This window comes from Acomys minous (genome assembly GCF_964271855.1).
Source record: "Acomys minous genome assembly, chromosome: 5".
In the NCBI taxonomy this organism is placed as follows: Eukaryota; Metazoa; Chordata; class Mammalia; order Rodentia; family Muridae; genus Acomys; species Acomys minous.
The window spans coordinates 68,824,416-68,845,162 of record NC_140494.1 but is presented as its reverse complement, the minus strand read 5'-3'; the positions used below and the strand labels follow the sequence as shown (position 1 = coordinate 68,845,162).

Genomic DNA, 20,747 nt, shown 5'->3' with positions numbered 1-20,747 from the left:
ACACAAGTTCAATCCCCAGGATGCATATTGTGAAAAAAAGGGAATCAACTCCTGCACGTTGTTCTGTGACACACACACACACACACACACACACACACACACACACACACACACACACAATTAATAATAAAGAAAGGTAATTTTTAAAATAAGATTTTGATTTCAAGAGACTAATGGAAGCTAACCAAGCAATAGTGTCATTTTCCTTAAAATCCTCACTGTATGTCAAATTATTATAAAGATAAATGCTTTTTGATGTTTCAGTAAGGTTCCATCCTAAGGCCTCATTATGAAAATACCTAATCACATTTTACAACAGACATTTTGACTATTGTTAGATTCATACATTATTTTAATCATACGTAAGTAACTACAAACAATTTGAGTTCAGACGTCAGGGTGAAGGATTGTAAACATTTTTATTCCAACAGTCCTTGATAAAATTATGAATTATATTAATATGTAACCAGCCTACTACTTAACTTCCGGAGCATACTCAACACCGGAATAAAATTTTGTAAGAAATTAGATATAATTTAGTTCTCAATAAACAAATACATTATGAGTTGCAAGAAAGTGAAGGCCCTGGTCATCACAAAGCCCAAGAGACATCTCCTTTACCTCACTTTCCTCCTCTTAACACTGGAATTTACTACACACAAATTTACCACAGCCAGGGATTTCTAGGAAGAACTTGGAGGCAGTAAGTGCATAGTAGTCACATATACAACATCACAGAGCACACTTCTCCTCTACATACTGTTATTTACTGCTACACAAGAAGTCAGGAAACAGCGATTTAATCAGTGTTCGGAGGCCAGCCACTATTTCTTCAGCTTGAGAAGACCCTGTGAGGACATTCCATTCCATGCATTGTCAGATATGTGTAGCTTCAAAGCACCTTCTTAAAGCATGAACCTTAAGTGTGAGCCTTGATTCCTAATAGGCATACACTGAACTTTATGTCACTAACTGTGCTGTCTGAGTCACGTCTGTAACTTGTGTGGATGAATGAAAGTGTGTGGATGGGTCAGTGTGAGGAAGAAAAGAAGTTTATATATATATGGTTTAGAGAATTGCCATGATTTAAAAACCATTCCTTGCATCATAAAGAAAACAGCTAACAAGAAAATACTATGATTTTCAGAATGTCCATGAAACACAAGAGAGCTTTTAAGCTTCTTTGAAAGTACTAGGGTGTAGAGGTCATAAAGTGAAAAGATATTTACTAAAACAAAACAAACAAAAACAAAAACAAATTTTATGATATTACAAATATCTTTTAAATATGTAGGACCTAAAACTCTAGGCTGATTAATTCATCTCCTGCTGTATCTAAAATTTTATTTCCCTCATAAGCAATTTGTCTATGACCAAAAAGTACATGGGAAAAATGCAGATGTCTAATTATCAATATTTTGGTGTTTGATGTGCCACATTTTCTTGAAGCAACAGAAATGTCATAACATCTGGCATCCTCTCTGTTTCCTTTTCATGCAACCCAGCTGACTTTTTCCGAAGCCATAAGAAACAAAGCCAGGTTATCCATCACTGGGAGTGTGGGAGAAAACGGCCGTGTGCTGACCCCTGACTGCCCCAAGGCCGTACACACAGGAACTGCAATTAGACAGAGTTCGGGATTGGCTGTCATTGCATCGGACCTACCATAAAAACCAAAAAAATAATTGAGTGCCTTAATTAAACTGTGTTGGTGACTGATGGAAACGCAGCCCCGAGGGACAAGCCCAACATGGGTTTTTTGGCTAAACCCGTCCTTTGGCTGAGAGCAGGAAGTACCTAGTGAGCACCGGACAAAAGCAGTGCATGAGTTCAGCACGGAAATGCAGACTCGGATTTTATATCAAGAAAACTCACAATTTAGTTTTTTTTCGGGGGGGAGTGGGTGGGGATATCTGGGATGGATGTATTAACAGCAACAAATTTCACTTGAGCGCACTTAAAACTAATCAGACTGGCCAGTTAGCGCATTAAACTGTGAAGTTCTTTCTCAGAAAGGTCTTGGTCACCACAGCCAGGGATTCAACAGTTACTAGAGGTCAAGGAACAGGAACCTGCTACCCTGTCTCCAGAACACCCATGTAGTCGATGGAATAATCTGCAGCTGAGACAAGCAGTCACTAAGATGTGATAAGAAAATAATAAACATGTAAATCCTGTGAAAAAAACAAAAAAAAATTTAAAGAAAGTATTTACAGTTACTTTGGAAATAAAACAATACTGAAACATGCTTGCTTTTTAACTGAAGCAAATCCAGTAGAGGACAACACAATTGTTTTTCTAACCATCTTAGGGAACAATACATTGCAATAATTGATAATAACGCCATCACTGTAATAAACTTTAGAGACTTTTTTAATGTAAAACTTGTTGGTCACCTTGTTTCCTGTAACCTTCACTCTGTCACACAAGTTGGTTCATAGATTGTGTTTGTCTATCAAGAGTAAAAAGAAAAAACAAGTGAAGAAATGTTGACATAAAGTCATCCATCTGCAATGTAGAATTACAAAAGACTACGGGTCACTCATGTTATCAGTATAATTTATAATCCCGTTCTGTGTACAAAGTTGTGATATTTTTACCCACCCAAAAGAATAAAAGGTTTCTTACAGTATCTATCTACAGATCTTAAAAATTTCCCCCATAATTATACTAGTTATTTGAGAAACTATAAGACTCCATGAGAGATTGTAGAAATCAAGGGATAGGCCATATAAGAAAATGTAGCTTGTCTTTTTTATTTCTGCATATTATGCTTCCCCTTCTTTATAGCTCTTGGGCTCATTTATTAACAGATTAAGTTGTCAAAGACAGAATCTTTGAGTCTGGGAATAAGCTAGTGTTCTAACACCAACACACTCTGTGTGGAAATTTTACTTAATTCTATTTTGCTGCATAAAAGTCAGTGTCTCTTGGGCGTTCCCCCTCATTCCTATACTTCTATTTAAATTCTTTGAAGGCGCTAATAACAGTTTGGTGTAAATCACAGTTGAAAAACTCAATCTTTATTTTTACCCAGAAGTTGTGAATAAAATTATGCCCTGTTCATTTTTAAGAAAACTGAACCCTATTGTTCAAATAGTCTGATTCATTTGAAATGATGAATGAGTTCAGTGATACAGAAAAAAAAATCATGGATTAAGGGGTCTTTGCAGAAAGCACAAATTAGGATGTTTCTCAAAGTGTTGCCTTGATGGATGGGTTGAATTTTCGCAGGAGGGAGTGACGGTAAGAGCCTAAGGGTGAGCAGCACACAAAGGCCCTCCTCTTGTCAGAGTTCCCCGTACAAGGCTTGTGCAGCAAGGTGGCCTGACGAGGGCACAGGGTGTGACCATGGAGGGCACAGGGTGTGACTATGGAAGCTCTGCCAGATATATGAGGATTGATTTCCTTCCCTTAATGCTTACAATCCTCATTCGATATCTGTGCATCACTACAATGTAATCTTTATAACACATGTACATGTTGTCCCTCAGGAACGGCTAATTCTTTGTTGTTGAGCAAATGATTCCTTTCACAATCTGGGCCCTCCCTGATGTCTTCCTCTTCTCTCACTCCAATCCAATTTCTCAGCCAGCAAATGGTCCTCCACAGCACACAGAACACAACACCTACCATTTCTTCAGCCCATAGATCTTCTCTGTCTTTACCTGACTGACACTCATCCATTCAGCACTCGAATAGAATTTTAATTGCCCTGTGAAGATTGCCACGATTACCCACCGCCCTGCCTGTGACACTGAGGGACGTGTCACTCTTCATGTTTCTTAACCGTCATGGCACTCGCCATACTGCATTGTAATTGCCTGTGTACTTGTCTGTAAACTACTAGACTGTCAGCTCCTTGAGGGCAGGGACTGTGTCTATCTTGTTCACAGTTGTATCCCCAGCACCCAGCACAGTGCCTGGCATATTGTAGGTGCTTAATAAATATTTGTTGAATGAAAGAATGAGTTAAATTGATTTAATTAAGTTGAAGCAGAAAAACATTTTCTTCTTAAGAGTCCCTGGGGTGTTATAAGACTCTTGTCAGGAGAGTCTTTTCCTGGAAGCCCCAATAAGAGACAGAGTCCGAGATCAATGCAAACACAAGAGGCTATTATTGACCCGTCATGATGGAGATCTACCTCCCTTGCAGAAGAAGGAGACCCTGAACAGCAAAAGTAGTGGGTACTTATACCATTTACAGAAGCTTCAGCAACAGTGGTTAGTACAAACTTGATTGGATAACAGGGTGACCTTTAAGTTGATTGGCTGGGTGACCAGGGCTAAGCAGGGGACCAGGGCCAGACCACAGGAGTGAATTTTTCGTTTGTTCTGGTTACTGTGACCTGTAGCTCTGATTGCTTGGCCCCAGGTGCAGGCTCCTAGAAACAGTTGCTAGCTGTGTGTTTGTGGCTCTCCCTGGAAACTCCAGGCGTGGGTAGGGGGTGTCAGGTGCTCAGGCCCTAAACACAAAATGGTGTTGATTTCATCTCTACAGTTTGAGTTAGATATAGAGTGGGTTAAAATAAAACTGAAAGTTGACTGATATTTTCACTTACAATGAGGAAAATAGCTGAAAAGAATCACACATAAAAGATTTAATTTTTCTTTTTTTTTTAAACCATGCAAAGAAAATTTTTATTTGGCATATTATGAAGGGCAGTGGGCCTGGCAAGGCACTGCCTGCAGTGATTTGATATACTCCCTAATTTGATGAGCAGGTTCCCTGTTTACTATAACTCTGTAGCACAATTTACTTAGCCAGAATATTGCCAAGAAAATTAGTTGATTCAGAACAAGGATTAAGCTTGGTGCTTAAACATACTTTTAAAACAGCTTTCATTTAAGATTGGAGTGTATTTGTGTTAAGAGTTATAGTTTTACTGCACAAAGTAATTTTGGGGAAAAAAAAAAGAAAAGAATAAATTTTATACCTCTCTGGAGCCTTAGTGGCTGAATTTTTACTTAACTTGGAAATGTGATTTTAAAACATGTAAAAATTAAGGCAAGTAAGATGGGTCTGTAGCTAAAAGTGGTTGCCATGCAAGCCTGATGACCATCCATTTAAAGCTGGAAGGAGAACTGACCCCATAGTGTTGTCCTTTAGCCTCTATACATGCGGTGTACATGTATTCACACATCCTTACCATATACACACAAAAATACTACATAAAAAGCTTTAAGTTTAATAGTTGATTCCACAAAGTGGAAGATCCCAGGTACTACACAAGAAAAATCAGTATTTAGTGAAACTAATTATTTCAAGCAAAAACGGCTTAGCAGCACCATAAACTAGGTAATCAATACGGAGTGTTGACCCTGGGAAGAACTAAAGAGAACCACCTTTCAACAGCCAGTCCCACTTTTTAAAAATTTGCTTATTTGTATATCCATCCCCTTTACATCCAGATCATAATGCCCCCTTCCTCTCCTCCCAGTCCCGCCCTGCCCTCCCTCTTCCCACTATCCCTCCTCCCTACTCTGATAAGGAGAGCCCCAACAAAAACAACAACCCATACTAGCACATCAAGTGTCATCAGTAATGAGCACATCTTCTTCCCCTGTGGCCTGGTGAGGCAGTCCTACCTGGGAGAAGTGATGGAAAAGCAGACAACAGAGTCCATGCCCTTTTATAGGGGAAACACATGAAGACCAAGCTGCCCATTGGCTATGTATGTGTAGAGGGCCCAGGTTGAGTACATGCGTGGTCCTTGGTTGACGCTTCAGTCTCCACAACACCCCTAGGCCCAGCTTAGTTGGGTCTTCTTCTTGAGTTCTTGTCTTCTTAAGGTCCTTCTTATCTTCCCCCAATTCTTCCACAAGACTCTGTACCACACTCCATGTTTGCCTGTGAGTCTCAGCATCTGTTTAGAGCCTTTGCTGGGTGGAGCCACTCAGACAACAGCTACACTAGGCTCCCATCTGCTAGCATAGCAAAGTAGCATTAATAGTGTCAGAGGTTGGCTCTCTTCCATGGGGTGGGTCACAGGGTGGGCCAGGCATTGATTGGACATTCCCTCAATTGCTGCTCTATATTTATCCTTGGACATCTTGTATGCAGGGTAAATTTTTGATCAAAGATTTTGTGGGTGGCATGGCATGCTTCTTCCTCCACTAGGAGATCTGTCTAGCTAGAGGGTGTTCTCTTCTGTCTCCATGACCCTTGCTACCATGAATCTCAGCTAGAGTCACCCCCATACCCGCTCAGAAGCTTACCCTGTCTTAAGTCTCCAACCCAGGGTCTCTATCTCTCTGTAAGCCCTTTTTCCTCCACCGTTCATCCCCACATCTGATTTCTACACTCATTTCTCTCCTCACTCCCTCTCCTAGCCTGTTCCCTGTCTTAAACAACTTCTGCTGTCTACTCTTTTTCCCCTTCTGAGTGAGATTTATGCATCCTTCCTTAGGCCCTCATTGTTACTTTTCTTTGGGATTATGAACCATAGTATGGTTATCCTGAACTAAGTGGCTAATATCAACTTATAAGTTAGTGCATATCATGTGTGTCTTTGGGGGGTCTAGTTTACTTAACTCAAGATATTCTTTTTTAGTTCCATCTATTTGCCTGCAAATTTCATTTGTTCCTTGTTTTTAATAGCTGAGTAATATTCCATTGTGCAAACATACCAAAGTTTCTTTGTCCCAAGTGAGACATTTTCAAGAGAGCTGTTTTATGCAATGATTATGATATCATAAGAAGAAATAAGAGACAGAAATTGTATCTCAGATAAACAGAAAATGAAACTGCTTTCTGTGAAATAAAAAAACTGTTTACTCATTTATTTCACTTGGGCTTTATTTTCTTTGAAAGTGGAAGAAAATTCAAAACCTAATGAACTAATGACGGATGAGATAAAGAAATACAAAAATGAAGGAAGTTGAGTAAAATGAAAATATTTCAATCCATTGGACACATTGTCTTATTTGAGATAATTTACCAATTCCTATAAACTGTGTATAAACCTTCTAAAGTGGCCATTCTAGATTCCAAGACTTTTAGAAAGTATACTAACATCAACTCCTATATCCACCAAACATTTTTTTCAACACCATTCATTTGTAATATTAATTTGGGTCTTTGATCGTAAACTACTGTTTGCTAGAACACAAATTTTTCAGTACCCCCAAATGCCCATGTTCTTTGTATTAGAACAGCTTTGCCCTTAATATAAGGAAGCAGTAGCAATTAGGCAATTCTATCCTCTGCATTAATGTGTATCTCCTTTTTTATATGTGCCATGATTTTAATTTTTTCCTTGCAATTCCCATCTATACCTGGATGAACAATAAATCCTTGAGAAGTTAACCCACTTCTTCCTACTGTTCCTACTGATCATCCCTACTGTTCCTGAAAGCAAAGTACCATAAACACCAGTGGTTATTTTGAAATGTTCAACTTTTGGGGATAGTGTAAGAGGTTTATCTTTGGCCAGACACAAAGCAGTGCTGCCTTCAATAGTGTCCATTAGATCAACAATATTTAGTTTTGGCTTCCCTGCCTGCTTGTTACCCATTGGCTGATCAAATGAAAAAGCTGGTAGTTTTTGCTACAGGGTCTCGACCTGACAGCCCCCTCAGTTCATTTCCCAATGGCAAGAGGTTACCTTGTATGTCTCCCCTGGATTTTCATTCTCTAGTCAAATGATCCCTTTCAACACAGTGTCTACAAAACCCAGGAAATCTGGACATTCCATTGCACCTAGAAACTGCTTGTGTCTATGAGTGAAAGTGCCCTATTTCTCAGTTAACACACCTGCCATTTTGATCTCTGAGGCTTTTAACATTACAATTTCTTTGAAAATGGCCAATTTCACCACAATTAATGCACTGGGTATTTTGATATCTGAGACCTCTAGCTATGGCTTGTCCTATGAAATTGGCATGATACTCCTTGAGATCCAGTATTAGTTATGTCTCTTATCCATTTGTCTTCTGGAACTACCCATGCCTTTAATGGTATAATTACTCTCTTACATTCAGTATTTGCATTCTCAAATGCCAAGGTCCATCAACCTGTGTTGATATGGCTTTTTTGCAGCTGAACGCAATCTCTGTAAGAAGTCTGCAAAGGCTCCTCCAGGATCATGTATTATCATATTAAATTAAGTATATCTTTTCCCGGGATCATCAACCGTATTGCAAACTCTTAAAGCTGTAACGCAACATTGTTATATTAAAGCATCATCAGATCAGATTTGTTCTTGTAGGCCAGGATAATGCCCTTCACCAAGCAATTGATCTTTAACAGTATTGATCCCTCTTGCTACAACCCTCAACCATGATAACCTTTGTAACTGCTAAAAAAGCAGTGGTCCTCAACCTGTGGGTCACGACTCCTCAGACAAACCTCTATCTCCAAAAACAGTAAATATTTTCATAACAGTAAATAACAATCATGAAGTAGCAACAAAAATAATTTTATGCTTGGCAGTTACCACAACTGTATTAAGGTGTCAATAGAAAAGTTGAGAACCACCATGCTAAAGGAATGTAGCAATAAATTTACTCCTTATAATATTCAGGCATACTCAAGAGATCAGTGCCTTTGCTCAGCCATCAACAGAAATGCATCCCCCTGCAGGGGATGAAAACAAATAGAGAACCACAGCTGTAAAATGTGCAGAGACTTAGAGACCTTGGAAAACTCAGTCCTAAATGGGATGGCTTCACCAAATCCCTCCCCTACTTATGAATTCAGAGACTGTGGCAGAATGTACAGGGCATGCAGAGATCCAGACCAAGTGGGGTTAAAGTGCTGAGAGTGGAAATAGAAACATGGCCCCACCCCTAACTAAGAAGTTATCTCTAATTGATGACTATCATCAAAGGCAAAAAAATGGTCTTCTCCAAAGGAGTCTTACTGGGTATGCAAACTGAACTGAAGGGCAGGCCCAATGCCCAGCAGTAAATTCTAACACAATATGAACTTAATATTGTTGGAGATGTTTAGTCTCATAATTCTTTATTTTGGCTTCTTCCTTCGTTCTTTTTTTATATATTATGGTTTCTAGTTTTATGTCTTTAAGGTTTTTGTATGTGTGTACATATACCCCTACTTGTGTATGTTCCTGGTGCACTTTTTCTTCTGTGTTTGCTTTTTAAATTTTTTCAGTTTGTCTTTTTATTCTCCTGTTCATTGTTTATGGAGAAAAAGGTGCGGAATTGGATGAGTGGGGAGGCAGTATGTATCTGAGAGAAGAGGAAGGAGAAACCATGATCAAAATATACTGTATGAACCAGGCGTGGTGGCGCAGGCCTTTAATCCCAGCACTTGGGAGGCAGAGGAAGGCAGATGGCTGTGAGTTTGAGGTCAGCCTGGTCTACAAAGTGAGTCCAGGACACCCAGGGCTAACACAGAGACCCTGTCTTGAAAAGCAAAAAAAAAAAAAAAAAAAAAAAAACCCACCAAACAAAACAAACAAATAAAAAAACACAACAAAATATACTGTATGAAAAAATATTTTCAGCCGGGTGTGGTGGTGCACACCTTTAATACCAGCATTTAGGAGGCAGAGGCAGGTGGATCTCTGTGAGTTTGAGGCCAGCCTGGTCTACAAAGCAAGTCCAGGACAGCCAGGACTATAAGAGAAACACTGTCTCAAAAAATAAAAAAATAAAAAATAAAAAAAAGAAAGAAAGAAAAAGGAAAGAAAATAGAAAAGAATATTTTCAATTTAAAAAGAGAGGAGTAGATATAAATGATATGTCTGGTATGTAGTACAAAGTCATATATTAGGGTTTCCTATAGGGCTTCCTCCCATGCTGAGTGGCATGTACCCTTGAATGATAAACTTTCAGACAGGAAAATTTATTTCTATGGTAGAAGCATTTAATAGAATTATAAAAAATAACACTATTCCAAAATCAGGATAAGTAACCATGGGTATGTTTTCCCTTTGCATACACATATGAAAACATGATTCTAGCCATTCTTAAATTAACAAGAAACAAACACAGAATCAAGGTAGTGTGTCAACAGACTTGTTGCATTAAAGCTATTGGCCCTGGAAAACAGAAAACACAAAGTGAACTCGTGCAACCATGTCCAACCTCACTGTGCATCAGAAAGTACTTTACTGTGAGAAACCACCATCAGGACACTGTGGGAGGCAAATCATCAGACAAAGTCAGCCCTTTGCGTTCAGAATTCCCAGGTTTAGTCACCCTGAAATGCTAAAGATAAAAACACATTGCTGTATGATGCATCAGCCACTTGCTGCAGGATTTCTCTGAACTTCAGATTCTGGAGTAAGGACATATCTCTTCACAGACTTCTGTAGGTTTTTAAGCAAAACCAGGGTTCCCTCTCACCATAGCACACAGTTACTACTATCATTTCAACATCACTGTTACTGAAGCAGAGGACATTCAAATGACTATTCTTCATATCAAAAATCAATCAATAATTCATTGGGCTCAACATCATCGACTACTGTCACCATTTGGACACTGGTAACATCTTTACTAGCTTCTGACATTCTCTTACATAATATTTCAGTATACATGATTGAAATGGTACGTCCTTTATTCAAACTAAGACTTCAAAGGAGGAGGAACTATAGCTTCCCGACTGATCTTGAGGGGGACTGCCTTTCAAAGTGACCCGGTTTAAACAATCTCAGATGGTCCCAGGACTGCCTGAGTCTCAGCCTACTGACAGACACCATGGGAATAAAGTACCTACAAACCTCCACTTCTCCCTATATTCAATATACTACACAGTCATGTCTCACAGTTAAAATGCTTTGGGCCATTTAAGTATCTACCCACATAAATATCTGGGGTTTTAATATCCTAAAACTGTAAAACACAGGTATAGAGAGATACAGTTAGGCCAGGGCAAGGTTTCTCAAACTTGGCACTAGTGAGATTTTGGGCTGGGTAGTTCTCTCCTGTGAAGAGAATTATGATAAACATAGGTACCCTCTACCAATTGGATGCTAGTAGCAGCCTACTCCCATCTACTTTGTCCACCAAAAAAACGTCTCCATACACTGTCTTCCGGGAGCCCAAACTCCTCTTGAGAATCACTGGATGGGAACTTTACTGTAGACAACACTGTAAACTCGGGGTACACAAATAAGACAGGACTCTATACAGCATTACTAATGTGAAAGAGTCTAGCAGATCCTCTGCGATTCTGTTTTACGCTGAGCAGAGCGTGTAACATAACAGACTACTGAAGCGCACCGCTATCGATGTAGTCCTACCTTTTTCCTACTAAAAACACTGACATTAAATGGGGGTGGTGATGGGTTAGCTAATCCAGCAGCCATTTTACATGAACTACGTTTGGTGGGCAAAGGAGCAAGAGCAGTCAAGGCAAATGCCCTTCCTTCTGAATCCGCAGTCTCTCCTTCTCCACCTGCAAGCGCTCCTTTTCGATCTGTAGCTTCTCCGATTCGAACTTCAAAAACTGCAGGCGATCTTTCTCCAGCTGCAGGCGCTCTCGCTCGAGTTTCAGCTTCTCTGCTTCCACGTCCTGTGGCAGCAGCATGGACTTCTCTGCCTGGCCAAGTTCGTTTTCTAGGGCTGGTTTCTCAGTGCTGACCAGCTGCAGCCTCCACTTCTCTCTCTCGATCTGCAGCCGCTCCTTCTCCAGCTGCAGGCGTTCGTGCTCCAGGTCCAGGTGACGCAGGCGCTCCTTCTCGATCTGCAGCCGCTCCTTCTCCACCTGCAGCCTCTCAGCTTCGATATCAAGTCGGCGTTTTTCCAGCTCCAGCTTCTGTTTCTCTATGTTCAGGAGCAGATGTGGCTCATCGTAGGTGGCTCTGGACGGTGTGGAATTGAGGGTGAAAAACTCGTCAATGTGAGGGAAGTCAGGGAGCTCACTCTCCCTCCTGGAATCTGGGATGACGGACGACAACATTTCTTCCTCTTCCTCAATCTCAAACTGAGAAAAAAGAAAAAAGCTAATTCAGTATTTGCTTTTACGTTTGTCATTGTCAGTGTGCTCCATTATTGGTCTTTTGATTATTATTATTTCATTTATTACATATTTTTGTACATGTATGTGTAAGCGCAGGCGAATGTAGGCCACAGCACATTTATGGAAGTCAGAGAACAACTATTTTTCTGGATTTGGATTTCCCATTCCACTATGTTAAAAGGGTCTTTCTTATTTACCATGAGGCACACTTCAGGTTAGCACACTGAAGCTTCAAGTCTATTCTCCTGACTTTACCATGGAATTTGGGGGTTACAGATGCATTTCACGGCATTCAGTTTTCAGAACAAGTTCCAAGGATACCATTTAGCCACTGAACCATCTCCCCAGCCCTGCGTCAATGTTCTTTGATGGATTTTTATGCTGTCTGAGCATACTTAATCTGAACTATTAGGATTTTTAAAGTTACCTGATATCACTAAAATGTATCATGGAGGTAACTATATCATAAATGTATCATAGCGGCGTTAAAGGACACTGAGAGAAAACGGAAGGATTGTTGGCTACTGTCTGTGATCTTGAAGATCTGGGAGCTTCCTCAGCGTGTCTGGATCACTGACTTAGAAAGAAAACATGCATCACAGGTTAATACTTACATCTGGGCTCTGCGGATCCCTTTCTTCCTCTTCCACTTTGACCTCAGTTAGGGATCCACTTGCATCCCGGAAATCTGCCACATTCTGCCAGTCAAAATTCGCATCATTTCGAAACGCAATTTTTTCATCTATCTCTTCAGTGAGAGAGTCATCTAAATCAGACGTGGGCAGAGGAAACCCGGAACCCACCAGCTTCATATTGGCCTTCATTCGCTTCCTTTTCATGAGCGCGCGCCAGTCGAGGTACCGCCTCTTCACCTCGGTTCCCGTCCTCTGCTCTCCTTCCCCGACAGCGTTTACGCACTGAGCAATCTCCTCCCAGGCCATTCGCTTCATCACATTTATCGTCGTGTTGAGCTGCTTGGAAAAAATGACTTCTTTCCTTTTGGTAATTTCCTTCAAAAGGGTCTGAGTCTCCTGAACACTAAAATTGCTTTTCCTTTTCCTTTTCAACTGCTTCATTTTTTAAACTCCAGTGCAGGTTTTAATGGCAAAAAGCTGGGCAAAGTTTGCGAATAGCGTATTACAAAAAACAAAACCCAAGGACAGCACCTTGCTGGCTCTTAGTTCAAAACACCAAGGTTTACGTTCATCCAGTCGTGGAGGTGGGTTAGATACCTAAAGGAGAAAAGTTAAGAAAATTCAATCGACCTATAACAGCATACTACACACACACACACACATGCGTGCGCGCATGCACACATACACACATACATACACACACACACACACACACACACACACACACACACACACACACAGGCAAAACAAAACCTGTCTCAATGCAGCTTGACACCATAGAGCACAAATAAACTAAAATTTGATTCTCCCTCAGTTTACCTAAACACATCTCTTAAGTATGACAATTTGGGCTCATTTATGTGAAAATATTTCTGCAGCAATTCATAACACAAAGAATATCCTGATCTGAAGCAAAAGCAAAGCATAGGTACATGGCTAAATTAAATTAGTAAATATTAAGTCTACTACTGTTGGAGCCCACTCTTGGAGTTACAAGGAAATGCTAATTCCTAATTTTTAAACATTTAACAACAAAACATTTTGTTTCCATTTATAAACTTTTGTTCAGTATTCTTTTCTAGCTCCCAAGGATCTCTCTATTCAACCAATTGTACATATTTCATAACATCACCAAAAATAAGCCCATGTTATTTTTTAGTTTCTGCCCATTTCTGTGGAATAGCTTTCTTTCAAATACTTTCTGAAGAAACTGAGGCCAGAAATGGCCTTGCAAGAAAACCCTGTCAGCTTCACAAATACACAGGGAAAAAGAATTTACACAGAAAAAGAACCAAGAGGCCTGCAAGCAAACTATTTCTAAAGTACCCTTGCAACATTTCTAAGGATATTTAATGACACATTGACGCTCAGTGAATCAGAATGTATAACCAATGCCAGCATGCTTACAGAATCCTTACAGTCAAGCCTTCTGTGAATGAAATTTAAGAAAAAGTGTTTATAAATTAGAACACTGTTGAAAGACAATGTGTGCTGTTGTTATGAGCAGATTCTAGAGTCAGACTCCACGGCCCAGAAGACTAGATCTGTGACATGAATGGGAGAGCACAGACTGACTTCAGGAGGAAGAATGTAAAGTTCAGGCCTGGAAACACAGTAAGGGTTTTTCCTCAAAGTAAAACACAGTTCAGTGGCAGAGCACTGCCCTAGCATGTGCAAGGCTGTCCCTGGCCTGGTGTGTGGGGTGAAGGGGATATGGAGAGAGGGAGACAAGAGCAGAGGTGAGAGGGAATGAAAGTGAATCCTAGCTCTGAGACTGCCTAACTGTGACTTAGATCACTTGACCTCCCCATGTATGATTTCACATATAAAGTGATCATGTTGGTAAGCAGAGAGAGGGGGTAAAGAATACACAACTTAGAATACACAGAAGACCAGACCTGCACACAATAACAATGTGAACTGTTTGCTGCTACATCAAAGAAAAAATTGAAACAATTTTGGCAACAGGACAGCAAAGACATGTAATGCCAGTTTTGTTCTTGATCTGAGTGACAGGTATGTAGGTGTATTTAATTCACAGGTGTTACATCCCTTCGACTCCGCTTTCTATCATGGTGGGAGCTAAGGACAAGTCAAAATGACAGGATTTATTCCACAGCACTGAAAACTATAATATTGGAAGGCCTACAGATTATGACTAAGTGTACATCCAGCTAGTCAACTAAAACAATAAGGCTAACATTATTTCAATATATATCAAAAGAAGTTTTATTTAGGCATGATTTGAAACACAAATATTCACTAGCAGGAAACAGCATACCACATGCAATAATTGTCACATTTCTGTTTAGATATTTTTTAGAACTCTATGATACTAATGTGAATGCAAAGGAACAAAGTTGCAAAAGGGTAGGCCAGCAAGATGACCCAGAGGGCAAAAGCACTGGCTGCACAAATAGGATTTACGTCTGATGCCTAAAACCTAAATGGTGGTAGAGAGTGTTGACTCCAATAAGTTCTCTTCTGACTCTAACCCATACGCAACATGGCCTAAACTCTCACACATACATTAGTAATTAAAAATTTAAAAATAAGGTAGAAAAGGAAATGTATGTGTTTCTGTGCGCACATTCCAAGGCTCCATTGTAAGCATGCAGCAACGGAAAACGTGCTACTTTCTCCAAGCTCAGCAGCTCCATCATAAGCTCGAAGAGTGATGGATAAGGCATTTCTGCTTCAGGCACAAAACTGTTCTTAAGACCACAGCACATTTTATTTCAATATCAGGTGATTAAAATCATGTCAGAAATCAAGTTATGAAGGATTTTTCCTTTTTTTAATGAAGGATTTTCTATTACAAAAAACTTCACTTTCTATTTTTTCTTTTTCTAAATTTTAATATTTTATTAATTTATTCATAATACATCTCAATTGTTAGCCCATCCCTTGTATCCTCCCTCCCTCCTGTTTCCCCCCTATTCCCCTCCCCTGTGACTGTGACTGAGGGGGACCTCCTCCCCCTGTATATGCTCATAGGATATCAAGTCTCTTCTTGGTCGCCTGCTATCCTTCCTCTGAGTGCCACCAGGCCTCCTCATCAAGGGGACATGGTCAAAAATAGGGCATCAGAGTTTGTGTGAAAGTCAGTCCCGACTCTACACTCAACGGTTATTGTAGTAGTTGTAGTAACGTGAGAAATTGAGGAGAAATTTTAACAATTTATATGTGTACTAGCTACTTTGATGTGTGACACAAGCTAGAATCATCAGAGAGGAAGGAGCCTCAGATGAGGAAATGCCTCCAATTTTATATTTTCTCAATCGGTAGCCAATGGGAAAGGGACCAACCCATTGTAGGTGGTGCCATCCCTAGGATGGTGGTCCTGAGTCCTAAGCAAGCTATGTGAAGCAAGCCAGTAAGCAGCATCCCTCCATGGCCTCTGAATCAGTTCCTGTAGCCACGTTCTAGCCCTACAAGTGTTTCTATGCTGGCTTCCTCCAGTGATGGACTATGAACTGAAAGTATGAGCCAAATAAACCCATTCTTCCCAGCCTGTTTTTTGGTCATGGTGTTTCTTCACAGTAATAGAAACCCTAAGACAATACATAAACCTATATATTTAATAGTCACTGTAAATGTTATCAACATAAAAATTATAATAAAATTACTTCTTTTCTTCACTCAGTATCAAATGTATGCTTAATAAGCTAATTCAGATTTCAAAAAATAATCATTTTGAGAATCACACTTTTTACAAGGAGCATTTATTCAGACAACTGTCCCTACCTCTATTAAAATTCTGACTAGAAGAGAAGGGCTGGAATATGTATTGTTAGACTGAGTCAGTGAGAAACACCTCTTCCGTCGTCAGATGTGAACTGCTTAAAACCATGCCAGAGAAGGCCTTCTACAGCACTACAGAAATAAGACGACCCCAACCATTTTCTTCCTTTCTTCCTGTTAGACAGCCCTGCCTGTACATAATTATTTTTTGCTCACCTCTACAACAAGCTTACACATGCATACATGCACACAAGCACAGCACCATTCACTATGAGATTGCTGTAAATCCTACAACAGCACAGAAATACAAGAGTTATGTTTAGTTTTAAATCTCCTGGTTGCCATTTCAGAAAAGAAAATAAGTAAAAATAAACCATAGTTTACCTTAGTATAACTCAAATATTGTTTTAATATATAACTAATTTAAGTTATTGGGGTATATTATATTCTTTTTATATAAATAAATTATTTAAAACCAGTATTATCTAAACCCTGTCCTGGGAATTGAACCTAGAAGCCTTCCTGTGTAAAAGCCAAGGTCTCTACCTCTGAGTTATATCCTTACTCTAAACCCAGAATATATTTTATATTTTAGACCTCTGTTTGGATCAATCACTTTTATGTTCAATAGCAACATGTGACTACTATATGCTGTTGTACTGAACAGCACAGCTACTGTTGTCACATTCCTGCTTAGCACTATTGCCCATGTATTCATCTGTGCATATCTTCCCAATATTCAGGTCATTGGCCCTTCTGTTCTGCCAATCAAATTCATTATCAGAAAGCCTTCACACTGAAAGCTGGTGTGCTCACACCCATGCCTGAAGGGCTTAATGTTGAATGTCTTCCTCCATCATTCTCTACTCGTCTGTATTAAAATCAATTATTTTGTTAGGGGCATGAAAAATCAAAAAGGAATATATTACTAGTTCTATTAAGTGGCTTATAACCTAATAAAACAGAGACATAAAGAAAAGTACATTTTTAAAAAATTAGAATCTGAAGTCCAGAATCTGAAGATTGTGAGCAGATAGATTTTACTACCTATGCTTATATGACAGTTTTATCACTTACTAGCCCTTTGGTCTCAAGCAAATGAGCCTCTCCAACATGTTTACTAGTCCATAAATGAGACCAGGATAACACTCAGGGCATTTAAGAATTAAAAGTGACAATCCAATAAACCTTATAATGACTAAGATACAATAAGTCTACAAGCACCAGCTACCATCCTTCTGTCTTAGCTCAGAACTGGAAATGATAACTTTTTTTTTTAATAATTAACCCTAACAGATAAAGATTATTAGAATACTAACAAACTATACTGAGTGTTCAGTCTTAGAAATCTTTAATAAGATCCAAAAGAGATTTGAGAAGGAAATAGCAATTTTGGTCATATACAACAAAAGGTTTACTAAGGGACAGTAAGCAATGAGAGACATGCCAGGAATTAAAGTGAGAAAACTGGGTTGAGGCCTAATACCAGCTACTCTTTAATGTTGGCTTAGTAAGACCCTATACTTTACTGAGTAATTGTACTGAAAGAGAAAAACATAATTGTAAATGGTCACACTTTTTTTTTCAATTCAAGTAACTTTCTTCCTATATGGTAACACTATTACAGAATTAATACACACAAGACAAAAGTCGTTAATAAAATTATGATTGCTATTAAAAATAAAATGCTATACATTATCCACCTTCAAAAATAGCTGCTCTTAAAATCCAAGATCATTTTACTAACTGGACTGCTCTAATGACATTATTAAATAGCAACAATGACAGCCCTTTTAACCTACCAGAATCTATGTGTTTTTAAAACTCCTCAGTAGTTATTGCCAACTGCATAGCCTTCCATGTCCCACCTTCAACAGTTCTTAAGAGTTTACAAAGTGACATCCCTTTGTCTCCAACTAAGCTATGCTGAGCTAAAGAACTATTTCACTGATAAAATACACTTCACTGTGTTTCTAACCTCAGTGGACTTGATATTAGAACGTGTCATAGCTATTCTTAGTTGTCAACTTGTCTACATCTGGAAATACTAAAACCCAAAAATGAAGGGCATACCTGTGAAAGTTTTGCTTAATTTGAAATAGAAAAGTCTACTTCCAGTCTGGATCTTTAAGGTAGGAAGGCACACCTTTATCCAGATCATTTGAACTGAGAAAACCCATCTCTAATCTGGGCCATATCTTCTGCTTGAAGTTTACAGAAGGACATGGAAGAAGGAAGCTTTTGTTCTTTGCTGCTTATTCTCACCTCCCTAGCTAGCAAGTCCATTCCTTCACCACCATTAGAGCCCACTGCTTTGAGATTCCAGTGCATACTGAAGACCAGCTGAGAAACCCAGCCTCAAGACTGAGCAACTACTAGAGTCTCGGATTTTCCATTATTAGCCAGCGACTGTTGGATTAGCTAAACTGTGGCCTGTAAGTCATTCCAATAAATTTCCCTTTCTCTATACAAATATATACACAGATAGAGACTCATTCTAGAAGTTTGGTTACTCTAGAGCATCACTACTAATACACAACCCATCTTAGATTTCTGGTCTTGGCTTAATCCAGGGAAAATCTTTACCTGCAGCCTTGCCATTACTGAGTGAAAGAAAACTGGAACATCAATACAGCTGGAGGTAAAATTGGTTAGCTGCACTTACAAAAACAAAAGCTATTTTATTATGAATGTGTCTGTCTTTCTGTCCCATTCAGTCTTTATACTCTGGTACCATGCGTGAGAAGTCTGGGTTTTGCTCAAGCACTCCCAAATAACTTCCTCAAAAAATCTTTACTAAGCTCCTACTGTTGAGGGTCATAAACTGCATAATTAAGGCATTTCTGATGTCCACCACTCTCCCCTCTTTACCATTTTCATCTTACAGCAAGGAACTTGACAATAACAATCTCTAAATCTCAGAGCCCCAGTAGCCAAATCACAGGCAACAGCCACTGTCCTGGGCTTTCATCCCACAATCATTCTGTACTGTTCAATAACAGAAACGTGCAGTACACTCATACAGCCACCAATGACGTAAATTATAACTGGACATATCCCCTGCTAAGGACTCAATGAATGTTTTAGGTTTTGCCTAACATAGAACTAAGAGATCTGAGAAAAACAAGGCAATAAAATCTAGATAAAAGAAAAAAAGATAAGAAAGAGAGAGAAGAAAAAAGGAGAGAGAGAGAGAGAGAGAGAGAGAGAGAGAGAGAGAGAGAGATTAAATTCACTAAGCAGTTAAGAAGGAAAGCATTCCAGATTTGCAAACTTGCCTCCTCCCCATCCCACCCCAATCTCATTTCAAGAACGACTTCCCTTTCCCCAATATTCTTACAGGACAATTACTTTTCTTTCTCTAAAACTTGAGGTGGTAAACACAACTGGAGTTTGCTTAAGGGTCTCCCGCTAGAAAGTACTACTATGGGACCCTGCAGTGGAGGCCTCTAAGAAGATGGGGATCCCAGAGCCTAGAGTTTGTGATGGGGGGAGGGGTGAGCATCTGACTCAGGGATGAGGATGCTGCTGCACTCAACTGGAGTCGAGGCAACTTGGAGGGTTATTCTTCCTCTTCGAATTGTGAACGATAGCCCTACCAAGATTTCCCCGACTTCTGCAGAGGCCAGGGGCTTCTTTGCTTCCCTAGTCAGGTGACAGCTGTGCGTGGGACTTTTCTCCCAGCCTCAGGATCCGGTGCTCTGCAAAGCCGAGGCCAAAGCTTGCAGCGGCGACACCCATCCAGGCCAGGTCTCTCCTGGTCTCTCAAGTATTCCAGCCCCCATTGCTCCGCTGTACCCTAACACTCACCTGCGACCCCGCGGCACCAACATAGGATCGCCCCAGAGGGTGCTGGAAAAGAGATGCTTCATGGAGTCCCCGCCCACCAACTTCTGCCAGCCCCTATTGGCTGAAATGGCCGCTGCTCATGGGTTGCAGCTAATCCATTTGTCCAGGGGGGATTGCCACTCTGCCTGAGAACCCGCCCCAGGCCAGGCCTCACAATGGGAATCGAGTCCCAAACCGGTTCCGGGTTAGTGCCCTGGACACCGCCCCGCAGTGATTCACCTCCTGCTCTGCGCTCGTTCTTTATCACGTGATCCTGTCAATCAAACATGCTCTAGCAGAGGATTGGTCCCTAGCGATAGGCTTTCCTCCCTGCTCTTTCTGAATAGGGCGCTAGTGGCTCTATCTCCAAACTCCACTCCCGTCCTTGACCCTCGACCTGTATCATAAGGGCAAAGAAAACTGCAAAGCCTTGAATCATCTTCTCATACCTAGCTGCGACCGCCGTTGACCTCTAACTCTGACGCCTTTTCCTTCTTTAATCTTAGAATTGTTTCTTACTCTTGATCTCAAATGTAACAATTAGCTTGCGGACAGTTTGTTCAGTGTTTTCCGTCTTTTCAGTCCCCTTTATCTCATAGCGCCTCGGG

The 20,747-nt window shown here is 40.1% G+C and overlaps 2 protein-coding genes across 8 annotated transcripts in view; one reads left to right on the top strand and one right to left on the bottom strand.

Moving 5' to 3' along the window:
• Positions 1-3,968, top strand: part of GRIA4 (glutamate ionotropic receptor AMPA type subunit 4) — a 357,129-nt gene extending 353,161 nt beyond the window's left edge. For 5 of the 7 annotated variants that reach the window (XM_084783081.1, XM_084783080.1, XM_084783084.1 and 2 more), the window contains exon 17: positions 1,506-3,968. In XM_084783081.1, coding sequence (XP_084639207.1) covers positions 1,506-1,591 — 86 coding nt within the window. In that variant the 3' untranslated portion in view covers positions 1,592-3,968. The remainder of the gene's footprint in view (positions 1-1,505) is intronic. The other 2 variants (XM_084783086.1, XM_084783085.1) reach the window with 1 other exon arrangement.
• Positions 3,969-9,792: 5,824 nt separating this feature from the next.
• Positions 9,793-20,310, bottom strand: MSANTD4 (Myb/SANT DNA binding domain containing 4 with coiled-coils). The gene is made up of 3 exons (XM_084784121.1): positions 20,122-20,310; positions 12,547-13,164; positions 9,793-11,896 (listed from the first exon to the last, which is right to left on the bottom strand). The coding sequence occupies exons 2-3, from the start codon at positions 13,006-13,008 to the stop codon at positions 11,321-11,323; spliced, it is 1,038 nt and encodes a 345-aa protein (XP_084640247.1). The 5' UTR covers positions 13,009-13,164; positions 20,122-20,310; the 3' UTR covers positions 9,793-11,320.
• Positions 20,311-20,747: the final 437 nt, after the last annotated feature.

Bases quoted from the DNA above. Each gene is read 5' to 3' on its own strand.
- MSANTD4 (XM_084784121.1), bottom strand. From the start codon at position 13,008: ATGAAGCAGTTGAAAAGGAAAAGGAAAAGCAATTTTAGTGTTCAGGAG. The intron at 11,897-12,546 runs GTAAGTATTAAC...CTTTTTTCTCAG, and splicing joins GGGATCCGCAGAGCCCAGAT to TTTGAGATTGAGGAAGAGGA.